The sequence below is a fragment of the Ursus arctos genome, unplaced genomic scaffold, assembly GCF_023065955.2.
Source record: "Ursus arctos isolate Adak ecotype North America unplaced genomic scaffold, UrsArc2.0 scaffold_32, whole genome shotgun sequence".
Classification (NCBI taxonomy): Eukaryota; Metazoa; Chordata; class Mammalia; order Carnivora; family Ursidae; genus Ursus; species Ursus arctos.
The window spans coordinates 26,905,261-26,933,103 of NW_026623008.1; the positions used below are offsets into that span (position 1 = coordinate 26,905,261).

Sequence of the window (27,843 nt, forward strand, 5' to 3'; positions counted from 1 at the left end):
ACCACGGGACTCGTGGTCCGGCCGACGAGGGTAATTCTCGCCCAATAAACGTCAGACTACAACACCCAACAGCCCCGAAGGCCGCACAGCTGGACTACAACTCCCAGAGAGCTTTGCGCGCGGTTGATTTCTTAGAGCCTGGCTCCCCCCAGGGCTGCATTCTGGCCACTGGGGGGCGTCCGGAGCTTGCGGTAATCCTGTATCTTCCACACACTTCCCTCTCCTCCCACCCCCTCACCCTCACAGATGCTCCGCAAATTCCTCTCTCGACGGGTTGGTCTTGGAAAGTCCCCCTTTCGAACTGGCTTCTTCCGCTGTTGCCGCAATTCAGAGCCAGAAGCTCCCAGGATGTCCCAGAAAACAAAATATGGTTCATACACAGATCTGGCTTCTTATTGCAAAAATATTTAATGACAACCTACTATGTGCCAAGCATTTCACTAGTGGCTTTCTCTTCAAATAGTCCTCTGTCCCCAAACTCCAAAAGCAGCCAGTACCTGCATCCTACCGCTGTGGCCTCATGATGGAATATCCAGTCTGTTTGCTAAAATTCAGGTCACTTTGTCCCCCTCCCTCCCCAAGAACAACGACACTGCCTCGTCGCTGGAAAAGAAAGATCGCCAGAGTTGGTAACAGCCAGTCCTGGATTTTAAGCTCAGCTTTGCCATTTTAGGCAAGTTGCTGGACCTCTCCCAGTTGTTGTGAAGATTGGTGAGACACAAGTGCAGAGCACTTGGGTGCAAAGTAAATTCATATTCCCTTTCTTCCAACCACTCTCTCAAAACAGCCCAACAAACAGGTCCCAGAAACACCAGGGGAATGTGCTGGCCACACCCTCACCCATCACCAAGGGGAAGTCCTACAGTCCCTGACCATAGCTCTTTGGTTTCAGCTCCAGCCATCCCCCCTGGCTGGTCAGTTGTGAGAGGGCTGGCCTGGGAGTCCCCGAGCACCCTCTCCTCACTTAAGCTTGGGAGCCTGACTCTGTAAGCAGCTGCATTCTAGCCCCTAGCCCTCACCATGACAAACAGCCTGCCCAGACGTGAGCCAGCCAGGCTGGGGAAGACTGGGGGACCCAGGCTGCTCCGGCTGAAAGCCAATTCCCAAGATTCCCCCAGTCTCTCCCTCAGGGTGCAGGACCAATCATTATTATATCCTTCTCCCTACGACACAGACATCCCGGGCCTGCCTAAAGGCAGTGACCTTTGACTCCCCCCCTTCTGTGTCAATGCCTTGGCTGAGAGTTCTGGGAAGGAACAAGAGGGTCAGCTGTGGTGGGGGAGGAAGCCAGGGTTGGCTAGAGCCCCCCACACCGGAGGCCAGCATGGCCAGGGAAGGACCTCCTGCATTCCCAGGAGAGAGGACAGCTGAGGTGAAAGCTGCAGTTGGCTGGCCTGTCTGTCGGTCTGGGCTCCTCCCTGCCGGCTGCCCTTGGCTGCCCACAGAAACCTGAGTCACAGTCACGGCCAGCCACCCGACCCCACCCAGCCTGCTGTCAGGCTGGGTGGTTCTGGAGAAGCTGGAGTTGGAGCCTCTCCCCGCCTATCTTAGGACCTCTGAGATTCTTCCTCTGTCTGCCTACTATTGTTCGTTTCGGAGTCTTTTTCTTGGGACTCCTCCATGCGTCACGAGTCGTGCATCAAGGATGGGGGTGGGGTCCATTTCAAGCTGATCTATAGGGTCTTCTCCGTGCTCAGATGGGAACCTAAAGCTCCTTAGACAGCTGCTCCAAGGGTTCTCCGTACGGCTCCCTTCATTCCCAAATCCCAGTCCCTCGCCACCACTGCTCAGGGCCAGGACATTTAGGAACACTAGGCGTCCCCTCCCCACCCTTGTCTCCTTCTCCCTAGAAAAGAATGCAGCAGGGACAGCTTCCCATTCCTAGCAGGGGCTCTAGACAAAGACCCTCCCAGAAATCCAAAGCGTTAGCCTATTTGATTCTGGATCTGAGTTCCTCCAATCTGTCCCTTTTCCTTCCCCACCCCAAGCTGGAGGGAGGGAGGCCTTATTTGCAGCTAGTGTCACCACCGCCTTGAGTACAATCTCCACCCTCAGCCCCAGGGAGTGGAGGACTCCCCCAGGAGAGCGGTATGGGTTAGAGACCCATTCACCGCGCCGTGCCCTGGGGGTGGGGTAGAAGTGAGAATCTGGTGTCTGTTCTCTGTGCGGCCCCCACTATGAGGCCCCTCCCACTTCCTACTCTGTGAGTGTGGAGGCAGCTTCCAGGGCTTTGGCCCTGATTCATATCTTTGATCTCTGTGTTAATCTCCCAGTGATTTCCTTCATCCCTCCATCAGGTTCATCCCGGACCCTACCCCACCACACCTAGGAGGTTATAAATGCTCTTGCTCCTGCCCTCCCCCTTGGGGGACCAGAAAGGGTACATACTTCTGATCTCCCCCATTCAGCGACCTGCCCCCTAGCCCCAGCCCAGCCTCGTGGTGAGAGGAACAGCTCATTCATGCCTGTTTCCGAGGAGGAGGGGCTGCCCTGGGCAGTAGGGGAGGCACAGGGGAGCTGACAGAGTTCCCAGGCTCTCACCAAAGAGGGCAGGACATCCCGTTGGGGCTTCAGTCCCTGATGTTGCGAGTGCCTCACTTGCTCCTTCTCTGGGATGTCTAATATTCGGCGGGCCATGTGAAGCTCCCAGACACTGTCACCCAGCCCCAAACTAGAGAGACACACGCACTCCAAAACTTCTCAGTTGCTAGGGCCTGGGACCTGCCAGGGATCCTGGCCAGTCCGGGGGGTAAACGGAGAGGAACCGACTCCATCTCTCCATCTGTTTGCTTCAACTTAATCAACCACAAGACACCTGGCTCCCCCTCAGCTATCCTCCCAATACTTACTCTGGCCCCCTCAGCTGAACAGGAGGCCTGTGGCTGGCCAGGAGAACCGTCCGTCAAGTTGGCTAACTCCCAGATGTCTTGTTGTCCCCACCACTGGCATCTTGTAAGGAGGTATAGGTGCCTCCATCCTCAGTCTAGGGAAGAGTTCCTCTGTGTTGGGAGCACTGACGTTTTGGGCCTAATGACTCTTTGTTCTGAGCATGGTAGGATGTTAAAGGGCATCTCTGATGTCTACGCACTAGATGCCAGTGATACCCCCAGCTCTGATAACCAAAAGCCTCTAAACATGGCCAAAATACCTCTGTGGGGCAAAACTGCCTCTGGCTGAGAACCGCGTACGTAGGCTAATACCACACACTGTCTCTTTGCAATGATTCCTCAAAGTCAATCCCAGATCCTTAGACACAATGGAGAATTCCCAGTTCTAGAGCACTGCTCACCCCTCCCCTTGCAAAAAAAACCTTCCACGACTCCCCATGATCAATATCATGTGGATCGGGGGCGCCTGGGTAGCGCAGTCGTTAAGCCTCTGCCTTCAGCTCAGGGAGTGATCCTGGCGTTCCGGGTCCCACATCGGGCTCCTCCGCTGGGAGCCTGCTTCTTCCTCTCTCACTCCCCTGCTGTGTTCCCTTTCTCGCTGGCTGTCTCTCTGTCGCATAAATAAATAAAATCTTTTTTAAAAAAGTATCATGTGGATCATGTCAATTGGCATTCAAATCCTCCTATATAGACCATCTCTGGCTTATCTTTTCATCTTTAGCTACCATTTATTTCCCCTTCCACTATTGCTGAGGTCTAGCCAATGACGATATCTCACTGTTCCCACCCAGGGTCTTCATTCTTGTAGTCCTCTCAAGTTCACCGGTGGGAGCGGAAGAAGAACTATCGCAGAGGTCTCTCCCTCTGTTGGGTTCTGTTCGTGAATGCTGAGTCTACTTACTGCCTGTCTCAGGGTAGGCCTGTTCAGATCTGGAAGATGCAGGCTCTGAGGCCTCTGACCTCACAAAGCACGGTCCTGGACTCCATCATCCACATGGTCCCCTCACCCTGCAGGTGGGATGGCTGACCACAAAGATGGGGATTTGCTCCTCCTCCTGATCTGCTTTTATCCTTAAAGCTCCATCATCATCCCCGTCATCATCATCACCATCATCATCACCATATTTATTACGTATGTCTTACTTATATGCCAGGCTCTGTGCTAAGCACTTCATCTGCATTGCCTTATTTAACCTTTAATGACCCCGTGACAAACTCATGATACCATCATTTCCCTGATTTTATAAGTGAGCAAACTGGGTTTCAGAAAAGTTAAGATACTAGCTTAAGGTCAGCAGCTCCATTTGCAGGCTTTCCATCATCATCATTTTCTAATGATTTGGGGCCAGAGTCGGCACTGTTCCCTCCCGGGGGCCCTTCCAAGAGAGTTCAGGCTCTCCAGTTACTTACTCACTCCTAGACACGCTGCTCCCAGGTTGCCTGCGACCCAGACCCTTTTGTTCCCCACCCTCTCCCTTGAAATGGCTGATTTCTGGAGCTGTTCAAAGAGGACACTAGCGGGAAAGAGGGGCAGGAGGCTAGCATCTCACTGGGCCTAATCTCTGGACAATGGAGAACCAGAGAACTGACCTTCTAGAGGTCAGGACAAAGGGCAGGGAGGGGGTGGCAGGGCCCAGCTGTGCCTCCTCTTTCCTCCCCACTGTCAATCCCTGCAGCACCATCATCGATCCACCTTCCCAGCAAGCTCCCCTCCTCCCCCCGCCCAGGCCGGCCAGACTTGGCTTGAGGCCCCACCTCCACTGGCACTAACAAGGGGACTGGGGGTTCCACCTCCGAGAGCTGGGAAGCAGGACTACGGGGAGGGGAGTCGGAAGGGGCTCTCTCCCTCTTTGACTGGCCACAGGGGAGAAAATCCTTCCAGGGAAATTGGAGAGGTCGCCCGATGGGGGTGGGGGAGGTTCAGGGCCAGGACCACCCAGTTTGGAGCTGGGAGGGACCCAGCAGATTAGAGACCTGGGTAAAGCATTGGCGCAGGCCTGTAATTACCCCGGAGGAGCAGGGAAGATGCAGCAACCATAGGATGCTGGAGGAAGGGCAGCAGCAAGGCTCCTGGCCTCTCTCCATCCCAGCATCACCAGGGGAGAGAAAGCAGAGGCCTTTCAGGGGTCTCCTTGGGACCCTCCTTCAGGTGTCTAGGCATCTCCCAGGCGGATTTGGTTTGAGGTGCGATTGGGAGAGAATGTGGATTTGAAGCTACCGCCAAGGCCCCAGAGCCGGAGCCCCCAAGTTCCAGGGTGGGACTGGGGGCTCCCAGCCCCGCTCCCTTCCACTCCCCCCAGTTCAAGCGGCGGGTGAGTCACCAGAGCGCTCCCTACATAGTCTTCTCGCGCTGTGGCGCGTACCAACGCGCGGCCGCAGGGGGAGGCAGCGGGACGGGCGTCCTCGGGTAGCCGAGGCGTCCCCTCGGCCGCGGCCGCAGGAGAGGCGTCCCGAGCCCGAGGGCCCGCGCTCGAGGGCGGAGGCGGGGCGGGGCGAGCAAGGCGGGCGCGCAGCGGCTCGGGTCCCGGACGCTGGGGGGAAAGGCCCTCCCCGCGTCGCACTTGGTACGCGCCAGCGGGGAGGCCAGGCCCAGCCCCGGCGGTACAATAGGGTTGGGCCGCGGCCGGGACTGGGCCGGCGCCGGGCAGGGAGCGGGATCGCGGCCGGAGCCGACAGACACCGGGCGGCCGGCGACTCCGAGCCTCGCAGGCCACCAGCAGAGGCAGCCCCGACCTTCTCCGGAGTGCCCCCGTCTCCGAGTCTTGCCCGCCGGGCAGGGCCGGGCGTGATGCGCCGCGGGACCCCTGTCCTGGCCGCTGGCCGCCGCCGCCGTCGCCGCTGAGACCCCCAAGACCCCCAGTGACGCCGCAGCCATGGAGAGTGGCCCACATGCAGAGCCGGGTGCCGGCGCCCCCCCAGGTATGCCGGGAGCCACGCAGAGGCGAGATGGGGGGAGGTCGCGGGGCCTCGGGAAGGCCGAGGAGGAGGCCAACCCGCTGGGCGGGGACCCCTCCCCCGCCGCGCCCTCTGACCACTTGGAAGTTTAAAAATAAAGGCTGCGGCGGCGGCTCGGGGCCACCGACGCATCCTCTGACAGCTGTCCCCTCCCCCACTCCGGGCGCTAGGACGCCCTGGGCGACAGGATCCTCGAGGACCCCGCTCCGGAGTTGTTGGGGTGACCCTTATGCTCCGGCCCAGTGCCACCTCCCGCCTGCACCTATTTTCCGATCCACCCCAGGCCCTGATGACCCTCTTCAATTGAACTGGGACGTCTGTCCCCCTCTTCATCCCGGGTGGGCAAGGGTGACCCCAGCCTGAATGTATGTGTTGGGGGTCCAGATTCTCAGGCCTGCCGTCCTGCATACCGAAGCCTAGGCCCTTGGCGCCCCTCACGCCCAGGCCCTGGCCCAGACCTCGCCCCCACCCCATCTCTCCAGCTGCCGCGCAAAGGGCCTGTTGCTGCTGTGGGCCGGCCCGGAGTGGAGGGGAGGGCAGGGGGAGGTCTCTAGCGGCGGCTGCCAAGTAACCCGACGGATAAAGACGAGGGGGAGGGGGAGGCGGCATTGTTTGGGGCGAGGGCGGGAGCTGGGGAGTGGGCCGCCTCCTCTGCAGCCTGGCCTACTCCGGAGCCCACCCAGCCGGATTTAGGGAGGAAGGGGACAGAAGTAAAGCTGCGTATCCTGCCCCCCTCCTTCCTAGGCTCTCTAGGCCCGAGAGTCTCTCTCGAGAATGAGGTGAAGGCTCAAGGCCGCACTCCCGGGACCTGCCACATCATTCCTCAGCCTGAAGCTTGGGATGCCTACCCCCGCCCCCCTACACACACTCCAGGCCCCAGAAGACCATCAAAGCTACCCTCCCCTCCCCTCACCCCACCAACCACCAGTGCCCAGGACTTCTGCAAATCCCATTCGGATCTGGGAGCAGCTGATGAGGGGGTGGGGACAGGTTTCTGGTTGGGCCTGGTGTTGGAGGGAGGGATTTCTCTTTCTCTTTCTTCCTGGAAGGGGAGGGAAGAGCATGATTACTGAGGACCCAAGTTCTGTTCCCACTGACTCAGGGGGGAGGCGGCCCCAACCTCACACCTCCATAGAGTCCTAGAGCCTAATCCCTGCCACCTCCCTGACCCCTGGGGCGTGGGCTCAGCATGAAACAGTGTCTGTGGGCGCAGAGAGCCCAAGACAAGGTGGAGCAGCTTGACTGTGGGTGGGCTCCTCCCCATGCCAGCGTGGGTGTTTCCAGGGGCCGGTGTGGGTGTGGGAGCTGAAGGACGCAGGTGGTGATTGGTGGGGGGGGGGGGAGCTATCAGACTGTTGTGGTTGGGGTGGTTTGTAGGCTGTGCTGGAACAGTGGCACTTGGCTCAGTCTTGGCTCTGCTGAGCCTGAGAGGGGACAACCAGAGAGTTCTAGATGGGGTCCATTTCATCTGCTTATTGGCCCTCTGCATCTGAGGGGCACAGACACTGGTGCGTGCATCTGGGCCTGAATGGGCCTGATGACTGGGCCACAGATGAGGGCCTGAGTGAGTGTCTGGTTCATAATTAAGGCACTTGGGTGGGATGCCTGCCTGAAGCGGAGGGCCTGGGGGACTTGCTTTGCTGTACCGAGGGGCCTGAGGGGGTCTGCATACGGGGTCCTGGGTTGGGAAGACTCTTCTATACACAGGGGCCTAGATGGAGTTACATGAGAACCTAGATCAGGCTGGTGGCGACTCCCTACACAGAAGGTGAAGGTGACAGGGGCCCCCTATAAGCCAAGGGCTCCCAGGGAATAAAGGTGGTGCCCACTGCATGTACCCTGTGGAGTCTGAGGCATGGGGCTGAGACACTGTGTGCACATGGCATGATCCCTGCCATCCTTGAGTCCCCTCTGCCCCCTGAGCATTTCCAGGAGGCAACATGGAGTAGGGGACAGGTATGGACTGGGGCAAGTGACTTGCCTCCTCCAGCCACAGTTTATGCCCCTGGAAAACGGAGGTGGTGTTATCAGACCTTGTGGGGTTAATGTGAGGGTTAGAGATGCTGTACCTAGGAACCTGGCACACCGACACCCGCAATACAGTGTTATTACCATTACTGTGGTTGTGCTGTTCGGAACCGGTGCCGGCAGGGAGGTACGGAACATGGGGGAGGTGAGCACAGGGATTGGGAGCCAGTTTGCTTACGAATGTAGACTCTGGAATCAAACATAACCTACTACTGTGTGACCTTAGGTGTGTTGTTTAACCTGAGTCTTAAATGCTCCCATCTATAAAATGAAAATAAGCTAGAAATTATCTCATGGAGATATGGGGTTCATTAAATTAGATGAACACATGAAACACTTAGCCTAGGCCCGGGCGCATACTTAGTGGTTAATAAGCTCTGTTTTTTGTTGTTATTGTTTTTTAATTCCTTTGGAGGCCCGAGGAGGAGGTGTGATTCATTAGAATTTCAGGAGGTAACTATGGGCCAGAGGGCCAGGGGGAGGGGAGTTCTAGGCATATATGAACCGGGGTGGATCTGGGGACCAGAGGGGCCGCCCGTGCTTGAAGGGGGCCTGTGGCAGAAGGGGAGAGCCCCGGGAGATGGGTGCAGACAGCCACCATACTGATGCCTGCCATGAGCCAGCTCAGTGCTGGCTATGCAGGTGGCAGAGAAGCGAATCAGACAGAATCACTACCCTGTGAGAGCTCCTGGCCCAATGAGGGAAGCAGATGTGTTCAGTGTAGGGAAACCCTACAGGTACACTGGTGATACGGTGGTCAGAGAGCTCTGCTTGTGGAAGGCTTCCCAGAGGAGGAGGCATTTCAGGTGAACCTAAAAGGATGAGTAGGGGTTGGCAAGACTGGCACAATGGGCTCTGTCTCTACATACAGCGGCCAGCCTAGCCGGTGCCTCCCTCGGACAGCTTCATCCCCCCTTGGGCCGGTGGGCCCAGTAATGAGCCTCTAATGAGCCCCTAAGGTGCAGTCATGCATATGCAAACGAGGAGGAAGGGGCATGGGGCCAGTGCACTCCCTCTTTCCCTCAGGATGGGCATCAGCTGTGGGTGGGGCAGGGCCCCCGGGGGCGGGGAGCCCGCCGAAAGCAGGGCCCTGACCAGAGTGGTGGCCCTAGAGGGTGGCCGGGACAGGTCTCAGGTCTGACCGAGGCCGGAGGTTAGGCCACAAGCAGCAGAGAGCCGTGTCCATGGGTCCCCACTGGGCCTTGGGACAAGTCAGGGAGCCCAGGAGCCAGGCCCGGATAATGCAGCTTTGTTGGCTGTGGTAGCCAGCACTGCCTGGCACCCCAGGGCCCAGCCTCTTAGCCGCAGCTCTGCCTTGAGGGGAGCAGAGAGCGTGACATGGGAGGGGGTAGAGAGCATGGTGTGGCTACCGCCGTCAGCGCTCCTCCCCATTGGTAAGAGGAGAGGTGGCCTCTCACCAGGGATAAGTCCAACTTATCTCCCACTCCTGTTTGTGAAGGGCCTTCTCTGTGCCGGGCATAACGCTTAGCATATCATGTGCACGGTCTCCTTTGATTCTCAGAACAATCCCTGAGTAGGGCCTAATATTATCCTCATTTTACAGATGAGGATCAGAGAGGGAAGTCATTGGCCTAAAGTCACACAGCTAGGAACTGGCAGAGGCAGGATTTGAACCCGGGTTCATCTGACTCTAAAGCCTCTGCACCAAACCTCTAGGCTGAATTACCATGGCTGCGCCAGCCAGTGATAGAGTCTGACCTGCTTCCCTGGCATGACTGAGCTATAGGCACCTTGGTCTTAGGGACCCCATGATCCAGTCTCTGGCAGGCAGAGGTGGAGCCAGCGGAGCCCTGGGTCCCCTGTGCATCTTGTCAGGTTGGAGTCTGAGGAAGTCAGACCAGAAGGAGGCCCTGGACCCAGGCAGTGGTGACAGTCCAGCCAGCAGGCCATCCCCAGGCCTCTGCCCTGAGCGTCTAGGCCCTAGCGCGGGCAGCCCTGCTGGGGCTGAGGGAGGGCCCGTGGTGGGGCCTGGGCTGCGGGATGGGGTCATTTCCTGCCGCCTAAAATAACAGGAAGTGGGTGCTCCTGATTGGAGGCTGGGAACAATGGCCGCCAACCAGGCCAGAGAGCTCCTTCAGAGCTGCAGTCTCAGTTGCGATCCTGGGTTTATCTCCCACAGAGGCCCATGGCCTGGCCCCAGTGTCCTGCTGCTAAGGTCCTGTGGCCCAGGTTGTGAGGACTGCTGGAGCAGGCTGCCCCCTCCTCGTCCGCTCCAGCTCAGAGCCAGCTCAGCTCTATTCAGGCTGGAAGTAATGCTGCCCCCTAAGGGTTCCCTCTGTCCCAGCCCCACAATCAGGCATCTCTCAGAGTTTGTCCTTCCGGGGCCTGCCCCTGCCCCCATCCTCATCCTCCCAGCTCAGATCTCTCCAGGCAGGGAAACCCAGGAGGCTGCCCACTTTGGGTAACAGAGTGAAGGTACAGACTGTCACGCTGCTTCGGGGCCCAAACCCCAACTTTGCTACTCAGCAGCTCTGTGACTTAAGCACGTGTCTTAAGCTCTCTGAATCTATTTCCCCATTTGTCAGATGGGGTAATAACGTCTGCCTCATAGGGTTGTGGTGAGGACGACAGGGACTGATGTGTTTCAAGTGTTGAGCCAGGCCTGACAACAGCATTAGCTGCTGCGCTGTTAACTGGCCTTTTCCTGGGCCCAGGTAAGGGAGGGTCCAGAAGGGGCAGGGAGGATGCGGCCTGGATGAGGCTGTATGCGTATACTGGGGACCCCGTGTCTGAGTGCTGTGTGGGTCTCTGAGGCTTCATCTGTGCCTCAGAGGGGGAGCCTGGCTCTGTGTGTGTGTGTGTGTGTGTGTGTGTGTGTGTGTGTGTGTGTGTAGGGTTCCAAATCCCACTAAGTCTGATTCCTGTGTATGTAGGAGAGAGAGAGAGAGAAGGGAGGAAAGAATGTGTCATGTCTCTCGCCATTGTTCACGCTCTGTCCACGTTGTCTGGGTGTCTTTCTCTCTCTGTGGTGTGTACTCTTTGTCTCTCTGTGTGTCTTTGCCCCTCTGTTGGCCTCGCCGTCTTCGTTTGTCTGGTCCGATGCTGCCCCCCGAGGAGCTGCCGTGAGAGCCAGAGGGCTCTGGCTACAGGTGCCTCTCTGTGTCCTGTCTCCTCTCTCTGCCTCGTGCCTCTGCTTCCCATGCGCCCTGCTCAGGGGTGCTGTCTGTGCACCCCCCTTCGCTGGCTCTCCCCTGGGTGCTCCTCTGCTCTGCCCCCTGGAGGACGGCCGCTCACCCCCCGCCCCTGCCCAGGTGCCTCACTTCCTGCCTCCTGGTGGCCCGCCTGGGCAGGAGCCTGCCTTTCCTACATTCCTGCCCTCTGAGCTCAGTGCCTGCCTGCCCCACCTGCACCCTTCACCATCTTGGGGGAAACCTCCCTGAGGGAACCACGGAATCACTTCCTTCTTCAGGGAACAGGCAGGAGCCTCGAGGAGGGGTGATGTGACACCTACCAGAAACAGTGTGACATAAGGGTTTTGTCATCAGATAGCCTTGGGTTCAAATCCCACCTCTGATGCTGACATGAGCAATTCACTTAACTTGTCTGAGTAAGTTTTCTCACCTGTGAAACGGGCCATCCATAGAACGTTCCTTTTAGGGCTGTCATAAGAATGAAATGAGATGAGGAGAAGTGCCCGGCATACGGTAGGCCTTCAATAAATTACCTTGTTTCCCTTCCTGGGTTTAGGAGCTGGCGGGGCACACGCAGGGCTCTGAGATGACCAGGACCTCTAGGGTTGGGGAGGTTAGGTTTTGGAGCAGCTCGGGGTTTGACCATGTGCTGGCTAGGGGGCTTTCCACAGTCCCTCCACCTGTCCACGCACTTATCCATCCGTGCGTTCAGTAAACAGACACAGAACGCCTGCTCAGTGCCAGCAGGTCCTAGATAAGCCCTGGGCTGTAAAAAGGAGCAAGACCCCGTCTCTTCTCTCCATGAGCTCTCATGCTGGCAGAGACAGGGGCAGCAGGCAAACAGAAAAGCCAGACTGAGTTATCAGTGTTGTGAGAGGAATATTTGGCCCAGCAGCCGTTGTTGGTTTGGGAGGAGGGAGGGGCCAGAGGAAGGGACTGCCAGCTCCCAGCGGGTGGAGATGGGGAGTAAGCACGCTGAGACGTGTGACCGGCCCTCTGAGAGACTTGGCCCAGATCTTTCTGCAGACCCCAGGTACAGTCCCTCGTGGGGCTCTTGAGAAGACAAGACTTACTGACCCTACGATCAGCTTTCATAACCTTTGCCCAGGGAATGCTTTCTGTGCCAAGAAATAAATACAAACTGTCTGTCTCTTATCCAGTTCTTAACAAATACTTCTGGTAGACATCAGCTTCGTAAAATAAAACTAACAGTGGCTAATACCTCACAATTTGACACAGACCAGAAAGAAAACGCAGTGGCTGAAGGATCACATTGGATGAGTGAAGATAGGAATAATCAGAAATTGGTTTAACCATGCCATATAGATAACTAACCAAGTAATTAATTTGGCTGACTTTAATTTGTCCTGGGTAACACTGTCCTGATGGCATTTCATCAGTGTTGGCATGCTTCTGAGGAAAATATTTGTATTTAGGGTCAATAGTCCGCCAGGTCAAAAGAAGAGTTCCAAATGTCCCGCTCGCTTCTCGAGAAGTCTTTCTTATTGAGCTGCTGGAGTCAAACATTTATTATTTTTTATTATTATTTTTAACTTCTACCGGAGTGCCTTAGTCCAGGAAGCTACCCAAATTCGATGGAGATGGAGTTGTTTTGCCTCCCTTCAAGTGTCTATCCCTTTGCAACGAGTTACCACATGGATTTACTCTTTATTAGAGTAAAAGTCTCCTTCTCTGGGCACGGCTTTAGGCTGGGGTGGCTCCCTGGTACAGCACTTTATTCTCACTCAACAGCATCTCGTGACTGTTTCTGTGTACTTGGCACTCCGGTAGCTGCTGGTGATGTGAGCGAAGCAGACATAGCCCAGCTCTTGTGGGGCTTCCTCTCGGTCTAAGGGGAGGCTGACAATAACAAGAGAAGCACACAAGGAAGTTGAAAATTGTAACAGTCACAGTGCCCCAAACAAGAGGCCCACAAAGCTATGACTGTATAGAATGAAGGAATTTATCCTGATTGGAGAGGACAGGGAAGGCTTCCCTAAGGATATGATGTCCGAGGGAAGATCTGAAGCCTAAATGGGGGTTAACTAAGAAAAGAGCAGAAAGAGCATGTGCAAAGGCACTGTGGCAAGAGGGCGTATGTTATCAGAATTCAAAGATCAGTGTGGCTAGAGTGTAGAAAGCAAGTGGGGAGCACGGAGAAGAGATCCAAGAAGTGCAAGAGATGGGGACGGGGACTTCGGACTAAGTCAGACTTACAGTTTGGGTTCAAGAATTTTGGTTTTATCTTTTAAGCAATGAGAAGCCACTGAGAGGTTTCAAGTGTCAGAAGAGTACCATGGTCAGATCTGCATTTGCAAACATTTAACTCTGGCTGCTCCATGGAGAGCAGAGTGAGAATGGGTGTGGGGAGAGCAGTGGAGAGACTTTGTAGTCATCCAGGTAGGAGAGATGCTGATGATATCAGCCAAGGTGGAGTTCATTGATGTATTCATTTGACAGATAGTTGTGGAGCACCTATGTGCAGGCCCTGTTGGCCTTAGAGATAGAACAGCTAACAAAACAGACACATGTGTGCCCTGGTGGAGATTATCTTCTAGCGGTGGGAGACAATGTCAACGTGTTATGAATACTTAGGGAGGAAAAACAGAATTAGAAAGAATACATACAGTTGGAAAGGGGAAGGAGACTTCCACTGCAGTTTGTAATTTTAAATAGAGTCAGGGAGGGTGTAAGTGACATTGGAGTAAGAGCCTGAAGGATGTGAGGGAGCACCCCAATCTGGGCGCAGAGAATTCTCAGCAGAGGGAGCAGGGAGTACACAGCACTATGGCAGGGGCATGCCTGGAACAGCGGCTAGAAGAGACTTGGGGGGGGTGGGAAGAGAAGGAGGAGATGAGGCCCAAGAGGTAATGGACTGAAGAGGGGGGGATCCTGAAGGTCCTCAGAGACCATTGTAAGGCCTTTGGTTTTTCCTCCCCAAGAGATGGGAGTTCTTCAGAGGATTTTGTCAGGAGAGTGACTTGATCTAACTTATTTTTAAACAGAACCACTCTGCTGCTGTGTTGAGAAAAGATGAAAGGGGAACAGAAAATGGCAGCGGGGAGTCTTTTTTTTTTTTTTTTTTTTAAGATTTCATTTTTTAAGTAACCTCTCCACCCAACGCGGGGCTTGAACTCACAGCCCTGAGATCAAGAGCACGCTCCCCCAGCCACCAGCTAAGCCAGCCAGGCGCCCCCGCGGGGAGCCTTTGTAAGGGATGAGAGTGGCTGAACCAAGATGACAGAAATGGAGATGGTGAGAAGTGACTGGATTCAGAATATACTTTGCACATGGAGCCACAAAGATTGACTGAGAGATTAGATGTGGGGTGTGAGATAAGAAAAGATTCCAAACGACTTTAAGATTTTTGGCCTGAGAAACTGGGAGAACGGGGTTGCCACTGACTGAGATGGGGAAAAACCCGGGGAGAAGCAAGGTTCTGGGAGGAAGCTCTGGAGCGCAGTTTGGGATGTGTTAAATTTGGGGCGTCTGTAAGACACGCAGAGGTGTCAAATAGGGAGTTGCATGAGCGAAACTGGAACTCAAGGGAGAGGTCTGGGCTGGAGATGCAAACTTGGCTGTCCTCAGCAGAGCAATGGTATTTAAAGCCATGAGTCTGGATGAGGTCACCAAGGGAGTGCGTGCAGACGGAAAAGTGATGAGGTCCTCCATGGAGCCTGGGGCACCTGGTGCTCAGAGGTTAGGCAATTAAAGAGGGCTCAGCAAAGAAGACTGAGAAGTCACAGCCAGCAAGGTAGAAGGAACACAAGGAAGGTGTGTTGTCTTTACAGCCAAGTGCAAAAGTGTTCAAGGAGCATCGAGGGATCAACCGTGTCCAACGCAGCCCCTAAGTTAGCAAGACGAGGACCGAGAAACGGCTGCTGCTGCTGTAGCAATGTTCACGGGCGACCTTGAGAAGGGCAGTGTCATGGAGCAGTGGGGGTGAAGGCCTGACCCACATGGGCCCTTGTAGCAGAGATCGGGAGAAGTGGACAGGTTCCTCTGGGCAGGCGCCGCTTACTGAGCCCCTGCAAGGTGCCAGAGATGATGTACCCAGTCACCATCGGTGCCAACAACGCAGGGAGGAAACTGCAGCTTGCACAGGCTCAGGGCTTGCCCAAGGTCCCGCCGCAGACCTGGGGTCTCCCACCCAGGCCCGTCTGACTCTGAAGCCTCGGACCTTTCTTTCTACGCCACTGCATCTGACACTGGAGGGCAGGTCCTTCCAGGGCTCATCCCTCCCCCTCCTCCCAAAGCACACAGCTAGCCGGGACCTACTGGGAGATTCCCTGCGTTGCCTGGTGGGCGCGATTTACCTAGGTGTAGACAAACATCCTCCTACCGGTTTTCCTTGCAACACCTGCAGCACGCACAGGTGCCAGGAGAATGACAGTAAACAGGCCTCACCCTCAGCTTTCAAGCTTAGTATGCACACACCTAAGCTTTCTGGCCCCAGACAGTCCCGGGTTCAAATCCTGCCTCTGGCACATGCTAGGTCTGTGACCCTGGGCAGATCACTTCGTGGGGTAAGCTTTGACCGTCTCATCCGTGTAATGGGGGTAGGAATCCCTGCCTCTCAGGGCTCATAGGAGGGTGCAGGATAGGGGTACAAAGGCCTAGCTCAGTTCCCGGTATATGGTAAACACTCATAAATGATTGCTGCTAGGTATGTTGCCCACTGGAGTTGGCATAGAGTTCGCAGGTGTCTGGGAGGTAGACTAATAGGGGCCAGGCGGCCTTCTGCAGCTGCTGTGGGGAGAGCAGGTGGGCTGTCATGGAACCTAGGGGCTGGCCGGCTTGCGTGGGCCCTTAGGAAGACAGGGCCTCAGCTCGGGCTCTTGCCTGGAGCCCAGGAAGCTGCAAGGGAGGGAATGAGGGAAAAACTGAGGCTCAGATTTTCTTGCATAACACGTATTACTTCATACTGCCTTAAACAGAGGCAGGAGGCTGTAACTAGTAAGAGCACGAGCTCTGGTGACACACGCTGGGTTCAAGTCCAGGTTCCTTCACTTACAGCTGAGTGACCTCAAATTGCTTTACTTTTCCCATCTGTAAAAAAGATATTTATAGTGTCTCCTTCATAAGTACTGTCAGTGAGGGCTAAAACAAATATGTGTAAAATGCTTTGAATATAGGAAGCTGAGAAATTGAGAAATAGATAACTGTTAAGGGTTATTGTTATCACTAAAATAACACTCTTGTGAGATAGGTACTATCCTTATCCCACAGCAGGAGCTGTGGCACAGAGAGGGTCTGTAACTAGCCCAAGGTCACACAGTTAAGGGGGAAGCCAGAATTCACATGCAAATAGTTTGCCTTCAGAGCCCGCATTCAGAGGCAGGACACCTGTCTCCCTGAAAAAGGCGCACAGAGTCCCAAACGTGACTCCTTGGGAGTGTCCTCTCCCTACACACACGTTGTCACCCACAGGGACGGGGGCGGGGTTGCCACCTCCCGAGAAGGCCAGATTTCCCAGAGGAAAGGACTCCGTCTGGTGGAGCGTCTGGCAAAAGTGAAAAATGCTTCCTTAGATTCAGCTTCTCACGGGCCCTGGCCCTGCTCCCCGAGCCCGGGTTCGGGGGCTGGGTCCCCATTGTTCCCTTCAGCGCTCAGTAGCAGCACAGGGCAGCGGGGCTCGACGTGCAGAGCTTTCTAGGACCCACCTAGAAAGGGCGGGAAGTGGGGTTTGCTGGCACATGAATTCTGCCAGGCACCTCCCTGGCATCCCTGCTAGCGTGGGCTCATTATCCCCATTTTACAGATATGAAAACTGAGACTTAAAAAAGGTGGAGTGGCTTCACCAAGGTTACCTGCTGGGGAAGCATGCCCTCCATTCCCGCCTTGGGGTGCTGACATCAGAACTGGCCTGTCTTTCAACTCTCCAGAATACTCACGTGCTCACCCGTGCGCATATATGTGCCCGCACCAAATCACGTGGCTTCCGTACTTGGCACTTTGCTGTCTTTTACAGGGGTCTTGAAATATTATTGTCTTAAAAGAAGAAATCTGTGGGTGTTTGGGAAAGGAGAAAAGATGACAAAGCGAGGGTATCTCGCTGCCCGCCCCATGGGGGAGTGAGCAACACGGCGTCCCAAGCTCATGTCCTCTTGGCCAGTCCCATGTGCCCAGCACTGGCACCCTGTGTGTACCAGGCCTTGGGGTGGGCCCCATGACCCCGAAGTAAAACAGAAAGTGGGGGAGGCCAACATGGAGACCGGTCATTACCACTCGGGCACCAATCAGTGCTACCGACTTTTTCTCCATTTTTCCAATACACGCTGCTCCCTTCTGCTCCTCTGCAGATGCTCTTCTTTTTGCCAGAACCCTCACCTCCTTGCTTTGTCAACGCCAGCTCGTCCTCTGGCTCTCAGCTTGGTTGTTCCTTCTTCAGGAAGCCCCCCAAATGTAGCTTAACCAGCTCTGCTGTGTTACCCTCAGACATAGTCCTTATTCTATGCTGTGACTGCCTCGCTCTTTGTCTGTCTACCTGCTGGAAGGTAGGCTCCACAGAGGCAGGGAGCATCGCTGTTTTCTCACCATGGTATCATTAGTGTCTGGAACAGGGCCTGGCACACAGAAGGGACTCAGTAAGCATGTTGTGTGAGTGAATGTCCGTTGGAGGCGGGAGAGAGTTCTGTGTGGCGCTTATGGCATGGATGTACTCTCTGACTCTCTCTTCTCTCTCGTGTTGGTCTTCCAGCTATGGCAGCCAGGACCCCCCCAGAGCCAAGACCTTCTCCAGAAGGTGACCCCTCCCCACCACCGCCACCACCACCGATGTCAGCCCTGGTCCCCGACACTCCCCCAGACACCCCTCCTGCCATGAAGAATGCCGCTAGTTCTAAGCAGCTCCCACTGGAACCAGAGAGCCCCCCAGCGCCAGTTGCGCCTAGATCAGCTCCCCAGCAGGAAGAGTCCCCTTTCTCAGAAGTGAAGATCAGGGGACCCACCCCACCAGCCACCGGCCCACGGGATGCCAGGCCTCCTCGAAGGAGCAGCCAGCCATCCCCGACAACAGTGCAAGCTTCCGACAGCCCTCCCACCAAGCAAGGTAGATATGATGTCCCTAGTCCTGGGCCAAACTCCTTGGCTCAGGCCTCCAGCCCTGGATGATGCCATTGGAGGGAATCTCCTGGGCCCAGGAGGAGATGGGAAAAGGGACGGGGATGAGGCCTGGGGGAGGGCCCTTTTTGGGGGGAGCCTCTGACCTAAGACTGTTTCCATTCCCTTGACTAAGATGTAAAGAAAGCAGGAGAGAGACACAAGCTGGCAAAGGAGCGGCGAGAAGAACGGGCCAAGTACCTGGGTGAGTGTTGGGGAGGCGTCATCATCCCTACCACCCTCCCCTTCCATCTCTTATGGACAGAACTAGCACTTCTGAACGCTTGATTACATGCACTGCGCTGAGAGCAGTACAGACATTACCTCATTTAATTCTCCCCACCCATTCTGAGGATGGGGAAACAGAGGCTCAGAGGGATGAAATCGCTTTCCTAAGCCACACACAGCCAGTGGAGTACCTGAGACTCACACCCAGGAGCCTCATCTCACCCTCAATCCCGTGCTCTTAATCCCGCGATACGTGAAAATCTGTCCAGCAGGCTCCAAAGTCAGACAGGGATCTGGCCCTAAAGAACTCACTTCTCCTTTAGCACTGAGAAACCATGAGGCCAGTGGGGGAGAAAGAGACCTTCCATTAGGGAAGGCCACTTCCTTGGAGGAGACCCCTCACACCCCCTGGGGCCCCTTCCCCACAGCGGCCAAGAAAGCAGTGTGGCTGGAGAAGGAGGAGAAGGCCAAGGCGCTACGGGAGAAGCAGCTCCAGGAGCGCCGGCGGCGGCTGGAGGAGCAGAGGCTTAAAGCCGAGCAGCGCCGAGCAGCCCTGGAGGAGCGGCAGCGGCAGAAGCTGGAGAAGAACAAGGTACGTGCGTGCTCATCTCTGGCTAGGGGTGCACGGGTGTGCGGACACGTGCACGCACGCACACGTGTGGACGCTGGCTCAGTGTGTACACACATCTGTGTCCACGCCCCTGTGTCGTCTGTGCCTACGCGGCAGTATCTGTGTTCACATCTACACCGGTGTCCCTGAGTGTGCACCATCTGGGCATCCGTGGGCTGCAGACACGTCTGGTTCTGTGCATGCTGGGGGGGGGCATCTGTAACCATGTGCTGTCAGCGCGAGTATTCGTGTGTGTGTCCCAGGCGTGCGTGTTTGCATGTACGCGGAGATGTGTCTCTGTGAGTGTGCTGAGCTCCAGGACACGAGGAGAGCTCTGGCTTGAGCACCGGTCAGGAAAGGAAGGAAAAAGTGGCCGGGCCCCTGCAGGGTTGGGGGTGTGGGGGTTTAGGCTAAAAGGAAAACATAGCCCCAAGGTCAGGATCCTCAGGGCCAGGGGGACATAGCCCCGCCTGGGAGCCCCAGGCAGGGAAAGTCCCACCCCATCCTCAGAGAAACAGCTCATACATCCAGGAAATGACTCAAGAACAGTGAAAAGCTCCCCAAGAACAAGTTGGAAAGGATTTGTTACAAATTGTCTTTAATCATAGCAAGGATTCAGTAACCTTGGTTACCTGCAATGAGTCAGGGAAAACTTCTTGGGTGGGGGAAGCATTGTCACAGGAGAGAGAAGGGCCTTTCTCCCAGGTATGAGGAATGATTCTGAGCCCGGGCCTCTCCGCTGTCCCCTCACCCCACCAGGAGCGCTATGAAGCAGCCATCCAGCGGTCAGTGAAGAAGACGTGGGCCGAAATCCGGCAGCAGCGCTGGTCCTGGGCGGGAGCCCTGCACCACAGCTCCCCAGGACGTAAGACCAGTGAGTAGGCTGGAGGGCCTGGGGGGCGGATGGGCGAGGCGGGGAGTGGGGGGGTGCGACGAGTGGGGCCGGGGAGCAGCTTCGGTGCCAGCAGCTGGCAGCTCCCTGCAGCAGGTATGCCTTACTTTGTGTGACTTGTGTCTTCTGGAATGGTCTTGTAAACCAAACTGTCCCTTCCCAAGGACTGAGGCTATCAAGTCAGAGGTGAATTCTCTTCATTTGGTTGGCTCTTCAAACCTCTGTCGTTTTAGATTCGCCTTCTCTGTTCCCGTTACTACTGTTAGTCGATGATACAGAAAAGAACAGTTTAATGCCCTGCAGACACTGGGTATTTAGGAAAACTATCGCCCCCTTGTGAACCTGTCTTGGGAGGTAGATTTGTGCCTCTGAGTTTTCTTCACGTAGGGCCATCAGGAGTTGGGTCTGATTCTTGGCTGGCATGTATGTACCATTGTGTTTGGATATCTTTACGTAATGGCGATGTTCAGTATTTCCAGCTGTGTTCCTTTTGGTGTATGTGCTCATGGATCTGTGTGCTGTGTGTCTTAATATGCGTTTGTGTGCCTTGGTGTGTCTATTATGGCTTTGTGCGCCTCGGTGAGGGCTCCCAAGTCAGACAGAATTGGGTTAGGACCCCAGCTCTGGCACTTGCGGCGTGACCTCTAACCTCTCGATGTCAGTCTCTTCATCTGTAAAATGGGGATAACCGTACTACTTGCCTCCGAGGTTGTAGGTAGATGTTTGGGAGGATCAAGTGAGGTAACTTGTGTGTGGTGCCCAGCACAGTGCCCGGGACGTGGTAAGCATCCAGCAAACGTCAGCTGCTACAAATATCCTGATTAAGTGGCTTCGATGTGTCTGTGCCTGTGTGCATCTGGGTCCGGCACATGATCCGTTAGTGTTTGTGTTTCTGTGTCGGTGCATGTCTGCACACACGCGTGCATGTGGAAGTGTACCTTTTACCCTCTATGCCCGTGCCTGCATGTCTACGTCTGTGTGCCCCTATGGATGTGTGGATTTGTGTGACCGTGACCGTGGGTTCTTCTGTTTAGGAATGTCTCTGCATTTGTCCCAGGACGTGGGTGTTGTAGCCATAGCGCCTTGGCGGGGCAGTGCCAGCAAGTGCCGACGCTGGGTGGCTGTGGGGGAGGGGTTGCAGCGCCCAGCCCCAGGGAATGGCTTCCTGGCCAGGAAGGCTGTAGTTTCTCTAGTTCTGTTCCATCCCCTTCCTCTGTTCCTTCTCCATCAGCTCCCCCAATCCAGGTTGTCTCTGGTCCCCTATCCCCCTCCTCCTCCCAGAGCCAAGTCTGCCTCCTCCTCCCCTTCCTAGCCTGCCCACTCCTCCCTCTCCCACCCTGCCCGCGGAGCATCCTGCATGGAAGGCCTCAGTGCCCCCCCTGGCTCCTGTCCGGCCCGGCCCTAATGCCGTGTCTTTTCCCCTCCAGGTGGGAGCAGGTGCTCCGTGTCGGCAGTAAACCTGCCTAAACACGTGGACTCTATAATCAACAAGCGGCTCTCAAAGTCCTCTGCCACGCTCTGGAACTCCCCCAGTAGAAGTAAGAGAAGGCCCAGCCCTCCTCCCTCCAGAGCCCCTTGTAGCCCCCACCAAGCCTCCTCCAGAGCTCAGCAAGAACCCCAGGTCCCAGGACCCCTCACATACGCCAGGTCTCCATCCCCACTCTACCCCACCCAGTGCTCTGTGCCCCTCAGGGGAGCTGGTGGTGGCATATGGGTCTGGACCCTGAGGACAGAGGTGTGCCCCGTAGGGGAGAAGAACAGAGACAAAGGGCAATGTCCCAGCAGACAGAAAGCCTGGCTGGGGCCTCAACAGCAGGTGGAGGTGGGGGTGGGGGTAGGGGTGGAGAGTGGAGAGTGGGAATGGGCAGGCAGCCTCATCTCCAACCACAGCCAGCTGGCCCCGGCCAGCCTTAGGCAGGTGGCCTTGCCCCTGAGAACCAGACTAGCTTGGGTGCTGTGTGTGCAGAGGGGGCCCCTTATTCCGACTCCATCCTAGGGGGCCCAAACAACCCCACACCCTCCCTGCCTTTGGAGCCCTAGCTGTGGCCTTAGTTGGCTCCAGAGTTGTGGCCAACCGATGTGGCATGGCCCCTGTGTTCCCACCATGCCCTGGTGCTCACATGTGAAGGGGCCATGGTAGGAGTTATTTATAAGTTTCTCTGGCTTTTATTTGGTTGTTCTGTTGCCTAGCAACCAAATCAGCTGCTGTACCAACTCCACCTGACTGAGGCTTAAAAATAACCCAGCAGCTGAGGGGACAGAGCAGGGTGGCCCAGGCCAGCCAGGGCCCCTAGCAGCCTCCGTCTGGCATGGGACACCTCTCAGTCAAGAGCACAAGGACCCTCACTGTCCCCGATCCATGGGGTCATGCCTCCCCAGGCCAGCCCTCTGGTAGCAGGAGGAGAAGGGCTCTGCAGTGGGGTGGGAGTAGACAGGGTCTTTCACCTAGGGAAAGCGGTAGAGGGGGCCCTCCAGCGGTGCGGGACATTGCCCTGGGAGGCGTCTCCTTGCCTGGGTCTGCAGTGGAGGTCAGGCCCCAGGGCAGACAATTGTGGCCCCACCTGACTGGGGTAAGGGTCCTGGGAGAAGCCTCCCTGGGCTTGGCATGGATGGTACCTAACAGTCCTCCTGTGCTTCTGTGTGCCGGCTGCGGCCCCCTGCGGTAACCCGCTTCCGGCCTTCTCCTTCTAGATCGCAGCCTGCAGCTGAGCGCATGGGAGAGCAGCATCGTAGATCGTCTGATGACTCCCACCCTCTCCTTCCTGGCACGGAGTCGCAGTGCGGTCACACTGCCCCGCAACGGCCGGGACCAGGGTAGGGGCAGCGGCCCTGGGAGAGCCCCCACGAGGGGCGGGACAGGGGCCAGCCTCACTCGTGGGCCGCACCCCGACCGCACTCATCCCTCTGCAGCCGTGCCCGTGTGCCCGCGCTCGGCCTCCGCCAGCCCCCTGACGCCGCCGAGCAGCGCCCCCCGAAGCGTGCACCGCTGCGCCCCCGCTGGGGAGCGCGGGGAGCGCCGCAAGCCCAGCGCTGGGGGCAGCCCCGCCCAGGTCCGCCGCCGGCCAGAGGCCTCGCCGGTGAGTGGCCGCGCAGGTGGGGCAGGGAGCTGGGGCCCAGGGGGCACGGCGCCGTTAACCCCTGCTCCCCCGTCTCCTTCCCCCCCCCCCCCCGCCAGGTGCAGAAAAAGGAGAAGAAGGACAAGGAGCGGGAAAACGAGAAGGAGAAGAGTGCCCTGGCCCGGGAGCGCAGCCTCAAGAAGCGCCAGTCCCTGCCTGCCTCTCCGCGCCTGCGCCTGTCTGCGGGCAACGCCGAGCTCAGGTGGGCATGCGCGGTGGGGCCTGCGCGCCCCGCGGTCACCAGGCCGTTCTTTCGTTCATCCGTCCATTCGCAAAGATTTGTCGGGCACCCACCCCTAGAATGAAAGTGAAAGCTCCTTGAGGGCAGGTTTTTTTTTTTGAGTGTTTTGATGGCTGAAGAACCCTAGCACCTAGAACAGTGCCTGGCATCTAGTAAGCACTCACCAAATACCTGCTGGATGATTGAACTGGACCTGCCAGGTACTGTTCGGGGTGCTGAGGACACGCTGCGGAGCCAAGCCAGGCCTAGGTTCTTGCTCTTATTCATTCTTACTGACTATTGGCGAGGCAGACATCAATCAAAGACTCACAAATGAATATGTGATTACAAACTGGGATGTACGCTCTCGTAGGAAGTCATCTGGTTCTGCGAGAGCCGATAAGGTGGAGAGCGGTGAGCTACCCTTGCGGGGAGGGATACTTCCCTGAGGGAATGACCTGCTCAGAGGGTGTGTATGTGTGTGGCCGCTGTGCTCAAAACCTAACTTTTCCTTTTCTCTCAGTCCCAAAGCCAAGGCCCGGCCATCCTCTCCCTCCACATCCTGGCACAGGCCTGCCTCTCCCTGCCCCAGCCCAGGGCCAGGCCACGCTCTACCCCCCAAACCACCATCCCCTCGGGGCATCACTGCATCCCCCAAGGGGCGGGTTCGGAGGAAGGATGAGGCAAAGGAGAGCCTCAGTGCGACAGGACCTGTGGACAAGAACCAGAGCAAGAGCAAGACCAGTGAGGAGAAGGAGCCAGCAGCCCCAGCCTCACCAGCACCCTCGCCTGTGCCCTCCCCCACGCCAGCTCAGCCCCAGAAGGAGCAGCCCACAGCCGAGATCCCTGCAGGTGGGCAGGGCAAGAGAAGCCGACTTTGCCTGCGTGGGAGAGGTGGTCAGAGATAGGGGCCTGGAGGTGCCTGGAACTGGGTGTTGGGAGACAGGAAAGGGAGACTCCCGCCCTCAGCAGGTCTAGGCCCAGAACCCCCTCCAGAGAGGAGGACCACCCACCACCCCGAGTGGATGGCAGAAGTTGGGTGGGTGGGTCGGTGGCCCTGAGGTCCAGGAAGCTCGGGCCATGCAGTGGTGATGGAGGTGCCTGAGCCCCTGTGTGCTGACTCCTGGTCCTGGATCCCACTCCAGATGCTGCTGTCCTGACCTCACCCCCAGCTCCTGCTCCTCCAACGACCCCTAGCAAACCCATGGCAGGCACCACAGACCGAGAAGAGGCCACTCGGCTCCTGGCTGAGAAGCGGCGCCAAGCACGGGAGCAGCGGGAGCGGGAGGAACAGGAGCGGAGGCTGCAGGCAGAAAGGGACAAGTGAGTGCGCCCTTGGGGACTGAGGGGGCCCTCACGGAGGCTGCGGGAGAAGCGCAGGACGGAGCCCGAGTCTGCTGTGTCCCCCAGGCGCATGCGAGAGGAGCAGCTGGCGCGGGAGGCCGAGGCCCGGGCCGAGAGGGAGGCGGAGGCCCGGAGGCGGGAGGAGCAGGAGGCCCGCGAGAAGGCGCAGGCGGAGCAGGAGGAGCAGGAGCGGCTGCAGAAGCAGGTGCCCCCCTCTCCCCGCCCCCCACTGCGGTCCTGCCGGCGGGCTGTGCGGGGCTGGGTGCGGGCGCCTCCTGGTGGCCGGCTGGGGGATGGCCCGGACGGAAGGCTGGAATCCGGCTCTTAGAGCTCACGGGGTGGGCGGGTCTTCGGCAGAAAGAAGAGGCCGAAGCTCGGTCCCGTGAAGAAGCAGAGAGGCAGCGTCTGGAGCGGGAAAAGCACTTCCAGCGGGAGGAGCAGGAGCGGCAAGAGCGCAGAAAGGTCTGCAGAGCGGAGTGGGCGAGGCCGTGCTTCGTGTGGGTTCCGGCTTCAGTTCCGGGTTGGAGGCTGGGGGAGTGGGCCCTGCCTTGGGCTTGTAGAGGGTAGGTCAAGGAGTGGGGTGAGTTCTGGTTCCTGGCCTGGAAAGGACTGGTAGGAGCTGGAAGGGCCCCGACATTCAGGACAGGGGCTGGCGGGTGGGAGGGTTGGAAGTCGGGCGGGACTTGGGCCTAACTGATGCGGGGCCTCCAAACAGCGTCTGGAGGAGATAATGAAGAGGACTCGGAAGTCAGAAGCTGCTGAAACCAAGGTCAGGAGTCCCCAAAGGCAGTGTCGGCAGTGGGGGTGGGCTGAGGAACAGAGGCTGGGCCGGTGGGAGGGGGGCACTCAGGGTCTGGGCTGGGAGAGTGGAGAATTCAGCGCCAGACTCGGGTGGGGCCAGATACCCCCTTGAGTCTGACCGCTCTTCCAATTCAAAGCAGAAGCCGGACAGGAAGGAGGCACAAGCCAACAATTTCAGCCCAGGTAAAGGCCCTGTTCCCCTCATCTCTGCCCCCTTAGCCACCCATCCTCAGACTTCCTCCTCTCCCCAGCTCCTAACTGATGGGCCTTCCTTTCCTGTGACAGAGCCTGTGAAAGCCGGGGAGGCTCGGCCCACAGGGCTGCAAAAGGAGGCAGTGCAGAAAGAGGAGCTGGCCCCCCAGGAGCCTCAGTGGAGGTACCTGCTACCCATCCCAGGGGCCCTGAGCTAGGAGGCAGGATCACACTGGAGCTGGGGGGTGCCTGGGGGGTCCTGGGGTGGGAGTGCCTGAGTGTTGGCCCTGCCTCCACAGCCTGCCAAGCAAGGAGTCGCCAGGGTCCCTGGTGAATGGCCTACAGCCTCTCCCAGCACACCAGGAGAATGGCTTCACGCCTAAGGGGCCCTCTGGGGACAAGAGTCTGGGCCGAACGCCAGAGGCACTCCTGCCCTTCGCAGAGGCAGAAGCCTTCCTCAAGAAAGCTGTGGTACAGCCCCCACAGGTCACAGGTAGGGATCCCTGACTCCTGGACCCCCAGCCTTCCCTCCCAGAAGCCCTCCCCAGACTCCCCAGCCCTGCCCTTTCTTCCAGCTCCGCCAGAGGCCCTGTTACACTCCACCCTGAAGACCCCCAGACAGCTGGGCTTGGAGGCATGGCTTGCCTTGACCGTTTCCCCTCCTGCTTTTTCCCCAGAAGTCCTTTAAGGGGTGGCCTTGGGTCCAGGCGCAGCTATGAGGGCTCCTCTGCGTCATCGACCAGGACGTCTGGAAGAGAAAGGGACAGAACAAAGCCGGAAGTGGCCTGGGCCCCTGGGGGTGGGTCCTCTGTTATTTTTAATCTGCACCTTATAGACTGATGTCTCTTTGGCCGGAGCCAGATCCTGCCCCTCAGTGCATTCGTGTGCTCACACGCGCGGCCACCCCCTCCCCTACACACACATACACTCACAGCCTCTCTGGCCTCCTCCCGTGGGGAAGGGCCACCTGTAGTATTTGCCTGGGTTTGGTGGGTACAGTGGATGTGAATACTGTAAATAGCTCTTGCTCAGACTCCTCTGCGCGGAGGGGGCGGGTGCAGGAGGCGGACCCTCCCAAGACTCCCTGGGGTGATCTTCCTCTCTATTTAACTGTAACTGAGGGGGAACCCTGGTCTGGGGATGGGGGGCACCTTGGGCCACAGGATACTGGTTGCTTTAGGGGTACCCATGCCCCCTGCCCTCGCCTGGAATCAGTGTTATTGCATCTGATCAAACTTCTCCAGAAATAAAGTGAGAATAATTCTGCCAGTCCTGTCTATCCTTGGGGCTGGCGGTGGGTGGGAGCAGGTGGCCTCTTGCATTCCAAGAACTTAGGGAGCCAGGGCCTGGCCATATCTACCCCTACCCGGTAGGAGTCCTAAACCTCCTGCCTGCGGGCTTCATCTTGTCATGAATGCATTCATTTAACAAATATGGTACCAGGCAGCGGGCTACATGCTGGGGGTCCAGTAGTAGGAAAAGATGTAGCCTCTACTCTCCCAGGGTTTACAGTCTAGCAGGTGAGTGTCATAGACACCCAGTTGCTTACTCAACATCCATTCCCATTTGCCCAAACAAATGATTTTGTTCAAGTGGCCATCTTCCTCCTGGGTCCCCCCCACCCCCCACCCCCCACCTCCGTGCTTCTGTGGAGGTAGATCCTAGGCCCAGGGGTGAATGATGATTGTAATGAGGCAAAAATGATGGTCCCCGACCCCTCGTGAGTGACTGGTTTAGGTACAGGCATGGGACCCCCTGTGGCCAGCAGATATAAAGAAAAGCCTCTTGGGCTTCTAGGAGAGGCATCCTCATTAAAAAGAAAAAAAAAAAGAGGACCTCCCAGTGTCCCCCACCTCCTCGTGTTCATACCCTGTGTAGTCCCTTTCTACGTGTACCAGGGCTGGGCTGAGTGGCTGACAGCACACAGCGGAAGTGATGGGGTGTCACATGAGAGGCTAGGTCATAAAGACATTGCGGCTTCTGTTTTGGTCGCTCTCTTGCTCTTGGACCCTCTGTGGAGGAAGCGCTGCCACATTGCAAACAGCCCGAGGGGTCCGCATGCCAAGGGACTGAAGCCCCCTGCCAACAACCACATGAATAAGCTTGGGAGCAGCTTCTCCAGCCCCAGTGAAGCCTTCAGATGACTTCAGCCCCGGCCAACAGCTTGACAATAACCTCAAGACTGCACCTCTGCCAGAACCAACTAGCTAAGTCACTCCTGGGTTTCTAGCCCTCAGAAACTGTGAGATAATAAACATTGTTTTAGACTGCTAAGTTTTGTGATGATTCATTACACGGCAATAGTTAACTAAGACA

The 27,843-nt window shown here is 57.1% G+C and overlaps 1 protein-coding gene across 4 annotated transcripts; it reads left to right on the plus strand.

Moving 5' to 3' along the window:
- Positions 1–5,454: 5,454 nt before the first annotated feature.
- MAP7D1 (MAP7 domain containing 1) lies at positions 5,455–27,798 on the plus strand. Of its 4 annotated transcripts, XM_048221885.2 has the most exons (18): positions 5,460–5,807; positions 17,724–18,074; positions 18,261–18,329; positions 18,781–18,944; positions 19,722–19,836; positions 21,282–21,392; positions 22,546–22,668; positions 22,765–22,931; positions 23,030–23,172; positions 23,714–24,042; positions 24,336–24,513; positions 24,601–24,739; positions 24,892–24,996; positions 25,250–25,303; positions 25,476–25,518; positions 25,621–25,711; positions 25,827–26,020; positions 26,103–27,798. In XM_048221885.2, exons 1-18 carry the CDS (start codon positions 5,762–5,764, stop codon positions 26,213–26,215), a joined length of 2,535 nt encoding a protein of 844 aa, XP_048077842.1. In that variant the 5' UTR covers positions 5,460–5,761; the 3' UTR covers positions 26,216–27,798. The 4 variants fall into 4 exon arrangements, with proteins under 4 accessions (XP_048077843.1, XP_048077840.1, XP_048077842.1 ...); XM_048221883.2 differs by having other exon boundaries at positions 5,456–5,807; positions 22,546–22,931; XM_026516674.4 differs by having other exon boundaries at positions 22,546–22,931; positions 26,205–27,798.
- The last annotated feature ends 45 nt before the right edge of the window (positions 27,799–27,843 follow it).